This window comes from Lampris incognitus, chromosome 7 (genome assembly GCF_029633865.1).
Source record: "Lampris incognitus isolate fLamInc1 chromosome 7, fLamInc1.hap2, whole genome shotgun sequence".
Lineage (NCBI taxonomy): Eukaryota > Metazoa > Chordata > Actinopteri > Lampriformes > Lampridae > Lampris > Lampris incognitus.
Genome location: NC_079217.1, coordinates 4599175 through 4607013, shown reverse-complemented (window position 1 = coordinate 4607013; position 7839 = coordinate 4599175). Strand labels below are relative to the sequence as shown.

The following is a 7839-nucleotide window of genomic DNA, read 5'->3' as shown; positions in this document are numbered from 1 at the left end:
CCAACCTTGGGGGTCGTCCTCTGTGTGGAGTTTGCATGTTCTCCCTGTGTCTGGGTGGGTTTCCTCCGGGGTCTCCGGTTTCCTCCCACAGTCCAAAGACATGTAGGTCAGGTGACTCGGCCATACTACATTGTCCCTAGGTATGTGTGTGTGTGTGTGTGTGTGTGGGCCCTGTGTGATGGCCTGGCGGTCTGTCCAGGGTGTCTCCCCGCCTGCCGCCCATTGACTGCTGGGATAGGCTCCAGCATCCCCGCGACCCTGAGAGCAGGATAATGGATGGATACGAAAGACAACCGGTGCTAACCCATTTATTATCAGCAACATAATGTACAGGATAATGTACAGGATAATGTACAGGATGAGACAAGTTAGTCAGGGTAACATCACAGAAACACAGATTTCTAAACGGGGCGTGGAAACGGGCATAAAAACAACGGACGTCTTCAAAGACTCCCAACAAATGGCAAAACATTAGCACAGTTAAATTATCTACAAATTTTATTGACAAAGTTACAAGTGGTCTTAAGTGTCCTGTACAACTTAAGGTTGAGTTCCTCACCCGGTTTACAACTGACATCAACTGACCGACCACATCATATTTCAACACAAACCATTAGGCAAGACGTCAAACATCTTGTTAGTGCTAGCTAAAAAGAAAAAGAAAAGGAACAAAGTGCTAATACTGCTGCACAACGACTCCCCCCGCACAGAAACAGACAGAACAGACACAGAACAGCAATGAATCTCTCAACTCACAGCCAGGGAGTCTCTTTCTGCTCATTCAGACTCACACCGACGCCAAACTTCATACCCTTCACTTAATTTACGAGCTGTGGTTAGTCGGTTAACTGATCCCGTTGACAAATTGTTTTGCTTCCTTTTTTTTTTGTGTTTTTGTTTTTTGGACAACGGGCTCATGCAATAAAAGGCCGGGTTAGCCATGTAGCCTTCAAAGCCGTAGTACGGAACAAGTACGACAACAAGTGAATTCCACGAGTCACAACACTCTTGGGACAGTTCAGCTAAAACAAAAAACAAACAAAGAAAACAACATTCGTCGGTATCACGTCAGCGAGATACTCTGGGGCATTGTCACTTCATATTCTCATGGAGCGGGTCGGCGTGACCACGGCGGGGCGCGGCGTGAAGATAGAACGGGGGGTGGGGGGGGGGGTGACACCGAAACAGGGCCGTTTGCAAGACGCTGCCTCAAAGTGCCGCAACCGACGTTCCTCCCCCCCCCGGTGCGCCAGTAACGGACGAGGAGGGGGGGGGGGGAGGGACGAGAGGCCTCTAGGTAGCCACGTGACAGCACAAAGTCTCAGGTCAACAGTGCATTTCCCCGCCTGCATGTCAACATCCTCACAGCAGTCACAAAGTCCAGTGCATGTAGCTTTCAGCGTAAACCCGCCCATCCCAGGGGCAGCGTGTCTCACCTCGCCCCTTAACTACAGACCCTCACCTGCTTAATAGCTACCGACTACGTTTACACGAGGCGGGGAAAAACTCGATTTATTGTGTTAAAAAACTGGACTTTTACAACACATGTAAGTAAGCATGTTAGTCTGACTGAAATCGTACTAATGAGAATTTCTCGAAGTCGGACTAACGCGCCTAGATAACGGGGTGGGGGTGGATTTACTCTGGCGTGTATCCGCTTCAATCAGCCCCCAACTGGCCTAGGCGTTGTGCCACCCAGTGTGCCGGGGTCGGACGTACGTCCGTCGATAAATCGAGTCTCCCCCTCTTCTTGTACACTGGTTCAACGGCGGTAGCCCAGTTACACGGCCTAACCGAGCTACAGGCGTAGCTGGTCTTGATTGTGGGTGGGAAAAGCCGCTGTCCGTTCCCAGTGCCATTTTGTTCCTTCCCCCTAAGTGAAACGAGGAACAGGGTTATTATCTACAGGGAGAACCAATTTTTCCCCCTTCCTCTCGGCTGTGATTGAATGTAGTAAACCTTCACCGCGGCCAATTTGTACCGCTAACTGGGCCATAATGAGGGGTGCCTGGTGAACGAGTGACGGGTCTAACACTGGGATAGGTGCGCAGTACGATACGGGTACACTTTCAGTGAGCAACGGCGACGACACGTGACACGCGACACACGATCGCCAACAATCTGCGGCGAAGTGGTTATCACAAGGTTAAATACAGTATTCCCTCGGCGGTCTCTCGTCGCCCCCGTACGTCCCACGAGGGGCTGCACGTGTCGAGTACATATTACACAGAGCCTCCAGTCCACGGCCCCAACATCCGGGAGCCACGATAGATCGGCCCCATAGTCACTATTACATCCTATATCTAGACCCATAGCCAAACGCGGGCCCGAGACTAAGCGTGCAAAAGCCACCGCTTTCAGAGCTTCCTGTCCCCGTTCTCCACGTACTCGGTGAGGCTGTTGAGGGCGGCCTCCTCGCTCTTGGACTGCAGAGTATGGTCTGCCTTCCTGGAGGCTTTTTTGGTGGCGCGGGACAGCTTCCTTCGAAAGGTGTCCCCGGCCAGGAAATACAGAATGGGGTCGACGCAGCTGTTGAGGCTGGCCAGCCCCCGCGTCACCTGGTAGGTGGCGTAGACGCGGTTGTTGAAGTCACACATGTCGGGGCTTTGGAAGTAGAGCCGGGCCCTCATGTTGAGGTTCTTCATGACGTGGAAGGGCAGGTAGGAAACGGCGAACACGGCCAGCACGATGATCACCAGGTGGATGGACTTGCGGCGCAGCGGAGTGTTGTTCATCTCGTTGCAGATCAGCGCCTTGACGATCAGCCCGTAGCAACCGAAGATGATGATGAAAGGGATGCAGAAGCCGAAGACGGTCATGCACATGCTGTAGATGAAGTAGCCCGGGAGCTCGTCCGCCGTGGTGGTGTCGTAACAAGTGGTCGCGTTGCGTTTCAGGCTCGTCCTGGAGTAGTAAAGGATGGGGGAGATTCCCAACACCACCACCGCCCAGATCAAGGCGCTGGTGATGACCGCGTTCTTCTTCTTCAGCCGGCCCAGGGACTTGAGCGGGTGGACCACCCCGGTGTACCGGTGGACACTGATGCAGGTGAGGAACAGAATGCTCCCGTACAGATTCACATGGAATATGAAACGCTGCAAGCGGCACAGAACGTCCCCGAAAATCCAGTCCGTCTTGTTGAAGTAGTAGAAGATGAGGAAGGGCAGCGAGAGGACGTAGCAGAAGTCTGCCAGAGCCAGGTTAAACATGTAGACGGAGATGCTACTCCAGGGTCTCATGTGGCAGACAAACATCCAAATGGCCAGGCTGTTGCCCACTAGTCCCGTGATGAACACCATGATGTACACGGTGGGCAGGTAGTAGAACTGGAAACCCGTCCTAGTGAGGGAGCATCCTCTACTCTGGTTGTGGAGATCGCTTACATTCAGGAGGGAGGTCAAGTTCAGGTCTGAGGTCATGGTGTCAGGAGCCAAGAAAGGATCCTCTGCTGCGTAAAAGGGGAGAGCAGAACAGAACAATGTAGAACAGTGAATTATTTTTAATATATATATACAATGATGGCATACGAGCGTCACAAAAAAGGCCTCTTGAAAATCCAATTATATCAACAACAAACAAGGGGGGAAAGGTCAACAGCGCACTGTTAACGACACAAACGGGGCGGCACGGTGACCCAGTGGTTAGCACTGTCGCCTCACAGCGAGAAGGTCCTGGGTTCGAACCCTGAGGTTGTCCAACCTCGGGGGGGGGGGGGTCATCCCAGGTCGTCCTCTGTGTGGAGTTTGCATGCATGTTAGGGTTAATACCCCTGTCTGTGCCCCTGACCGAGGCATGGTGGCAAGACGGACCGGAGCTGGTCCCCGGGTGCTGGTCCCCGGGTGCTGGTCCCCGGGTGCTGGTCCCCGGGTGCTGGTCCCCGGGTGCTGCAAGGCGGCTGCCCGCTGCTCCGAGCTGCACAGCTAGGATGGGGTAAATGCAGAGAAGAGTCTCCCCACGGGCATCAACAGAATAAATCAAAATCAAAACCAAAATCAATCATCCATACGGGTCGGCATGCAAAGCTCAGTGACGTGGGTCCGAAAAGCAACCCCGTCGGCCGGTTCTGCTAAACTTCATTCACCGGAATGCACTGGCTCTCTGCACAACGGTCGACACGACATTGTTTGGCACGCCGTAAAGAGAAGAGCTCGGACTGTGAAGAGAAGAGCTCGGACTGTGAAGAGAAGAGCTCGGACTGTAAAGAGAAGAGCTCGGACTATAAAAGAAGAGCTCGGACTATAAAGAGAAGAGCCGGGACTGTAAAGAGAAGAGCTCGGACTATAAAAGAAGAGCTCGGACTATAAAGAGAAGAGCTCGGACTGTAAAGAGAAGAGCTCGGACTATAAAAGAGAAGAGCCGGGACTATAAAGAGAAGAGCTCGGACTATAAAGAGAAGAGCTCGGACTGTAAAGAGAAGAGCTCGGACTGTAAAGAGAAGAGCTCGGACTATAAAGAGAAGAGCCGGGACTATGAAGAGAAGAGCCGGGACTATGAAGCCCGTAACAAGCGGGGTTAGGAGGCGTTATAACAGGCGCTGGTCGCACTCACCGCTGACAGCCACTCGTACTCCTCATTCCTGATGCGTCCACGCGGAGTCGAGGGGAGCTCTGAATCGGGGGGGGGGACCCCGGGACCCGGGGCAGGTGTCCCCACTCCGTGTCACAACAACGCAGTCGCGCGCGACTGTTCGCGATCGGTAAAAAAGTTGCCGTTCGTCCCGCTCGTGTGCGCGAGGTCCGCCGTCCGTCGCGGCGAGACGGCAGGAAGACGGCCGCGCGCGCACCGAGGAGGGGGGCGCGTCCACACGAACGACGGGCTCGCTCCCCCCCCGTCCCCCCGCCCTCTCCCCCCTGTTTACAAACATGCCGTTTTCCTCATTTCCTCCTCGCGGTCCGCCTGTCCTTAGAGCTGTCAGTCGCGGCGCAGAGCCTCGCGCTACGTGAACGTGCGTGATCAAACGGCTGGTTTGGCTTTCAACGCTGCAGCCCGGCTGCAGACACGTCATAAGGTACCTGCAGCCTGACGTGTGTCAAGTGTGAGTCCGCCACGACAGCTCGCTGAGGAGACTTCAAGGTGCATTAAACAGACAATAGGATCCTAATATCAAAGCTGTTCCCCTTTGTTCTGACGAGGAAGTTGGGCCTCGTGGAAATGGTCACGTGTCCATACATGTCTTCCAATCGGTCGTTATGTTTTGCATGCGGTTATTTTCTGGAGCCACCCATCCATCCATCATCCTTATCCTGCTCTCAGGGTCGCGGGGATGCTGGAGCCTACCCCGGCAGCCATTGGGCGGCAGGCGGGGAGACACCCTGGACAGGCCGCCAGGCCATCACACAGGGCCCGCACACACACACACACACACACACACACACACATTAGTACGGCCGATTCACCCGACCTACATGTCTCCACTGCAGGCATCTGCACAGATGTGTCACCAAGTACCTGCAGCCTGACCTGTCAACTGACATGTGTCAACTGACATGTGTCAACTGACATGTGTCAACTGTGAGTCCACCACGACAGCACGCTGAGATGACTTTAAGGTGCATTAAAAAAAACAAAAACAGATGCAACAGACTAGCTTATGACAATTTAACCTTAATTGGTGGTGGTGGGGGGTCAGATGGGTCACTCGACCTCCTCCAAAAAAAGAAAGGTGTAAAAAAGCATAACTCAACTGCATGCAGGGAAACCAAGCAGCGCGTGTTTACCAGACAAACAAGCCGGCAGTCTCGATCATGTGATGTTATAGAGCACGACACGTCCAGTATCTGGTGCTAAACTACATGCTGCTGTCCACAGCAAGTCAAAGGCCAGCTGGCATAAAGTGCTCACAATAAAAAATAAAATAAAAAGGTCCCTCTTTTTTGGGGGGGGACCCCCCACTTTCAGCAGGCGGGTGATTCTTCAACTGAGGGAGTTTTTCTGCCCCCAGGATAGTTTCAAGAAAAAAACATTAAAAAAAAACAATCCTTGTGTTAGTCAGCTAGGTTGTGTTAGCTATGAAGAAAGGATGTGTGTGTCAGTGATGACGTGTTAATACTTTATCAACACGTTGAAAATTCAAATGTGTCAGAACCTCAGTGTTGTGGGCTTGTCCCCAACCCAGACTCTTAACTTCTCTCTATAATAAAGCCATAAAAATGGTTAAATTCATTACAGCTTTACTTTGCATTTTCTCATCATGATGTAAAAAGACATATTTCACATTCATATGGTTTATATATGTGCACTTTGCACATTGTTATAGTTAAATATGGCTGCCCCTCATACATGTGTCATGACATCACACCCAACATTTTAGAGCAACAACGTTTTTTCAAACAACAACAACGTGGTTGCCATGGAAACGAGAAGTGCCAGAGGTGCGTGAGCAGTCATGGCAGCAGCGTGACTTGTTCATGTCCCAAATGTGATGTGCAGGTTTATATGTCCTGACCTGACAGGATGGTTATTACAAGTCATCACCACACACGCTACTAGCTGAGTATTGTAGTGCAGAAATAACACACCTCACTTTATTCACCTGTATCCATTGTACATTGTATGCTAGCTAACGAGTTAGCTTAGCAAGTCTAAGACTTAGCCAACTTTTTCTCCAAACAGTGAAACCTGTCATGACCATCACATGTCATCACCATCACGTGGCATGACCGTCACATGTCATGACCATCACGTGTCATTACATCACGTGTCATTACATCACGTGTCATGACCATCACGTGTCATTACATCACATTTTGCTGTCACAACTTTGTAAAAAGCATCATAACATCAAACTTATTTTGTAGGACGATCAAAGCTACGCTGAGATATTTGTTCCACACCACTAACAGAGCTTTTGAAAGAAAAAGAAAACAGATTTTAAAGAAATTTATTTCTTATTTTTTCAAAATTTCAACAGCCAAACGTGCCCCGAGTTGAAGAATCAGCCGGGGCCATGGCAGAGCCGAGCTGAAGTGAGTCGGTCACATTTAAAGCTCCCTCACAGCTTCTGCTCAGAGAAGGCGTCATCGTGTGGGCATCATGGCTGTGGAGTGTTAGAGGCGAGTGGTGATCTCTCACTGTTTATAAATCAATCAGTGGGCACAGCCCTTTATCAGACTGAAGCGACAGGTGATGCTTGGCTTTTTATTGCCCCAACAAGTCTCGCTTTAATTACTCAGCTGTCTGACTCAGTCAGTAGGCAGTCAAGCCATCGATCATATTTAGAGTAGAGGAAGGTACGATGGGAGAAAAGAGTAATAAAACAGGGAGGATTACTGATGTTGATATTAATTAATTGCTCACCTCCTCCCCCGCCTCCTCCTAAGTAGCTGAGAAAAAGTTGTCTGCAAGGGAGACGGCCGAGGACAAACCTCTATCTGTCTGCAGAGAGGATCAGGCATCAGAATGAGCGTGCCAAAGGTTAAGTTAATTACACCACGATGCCAAACATCTTAAGGGTTAAGAGTTAAGAGTCTGGGTGTCATCCTGGACAGCACACTATCTTCTGAAGATAACATCAACAATGTTACTCGGTCTGCATACTTCCACCTACGCAATATTACTCATCTTCACCCGTCACCTACACCGCACCGCCATACTCCCCCACACCCTGGTTCCACCCCGTACCGACTACTGCAGTTCTGTCCTCTCTGGTCTCCCCCTCAAGTGTCTCCATAAACTTCAGTTGGTCCAGAATTCAGCTGCCCGTATCAGCACCAGAACTCCTTCCATAGATCACCTCACTCCTGTTCTTCAGCACCTCCACTGGCCCCCTGTTAGATACCGTACTGACTTCAAGATGCTGCTCCTCTCCTTTAAGGCCCTTAATAACCTAGCTCCTTCATA

General features: G+C 51.0%; 1 protein-coding gene across 1 annotated transcript; it reads right to left on the bottom strand.

The window, feature by feature from the left end:
- Positions 1-298: 298 nt before the first annotated feature.
- On the bottom strand, positions 299-4709 carry p2ry1 (purinergic receptor P2Y1). Its single transcript, XM_056283654.1, has 2 exons — positions 4549-4709; positions 299-3448 (listed from the first exon to the last, which is right to left on the bottom strand). Exon 2 carries the CDS (start codon positions 3417-3419, stop codon positions 2358-2360), a length of 1062 nt encoding a protein of 353 aa, XP_056139629.1. The 5' UTR covers positions 3420-3448; positions 4549-4709; the 3' UTR covers positions 299-2357.
- Between the last annotated feature and the right edge of the window lie 3130 nt (positions 4710-7839).

Excerpts from the sequence above, each read along its gene's own strand:
- p2ry1 (XM_056283654.1), bottom strand. The coding sequence starts at position 3,419 with ATGACCTCAGACCTGAACTTGACCTCCCTCCTGAATGTAAGCGATCTC.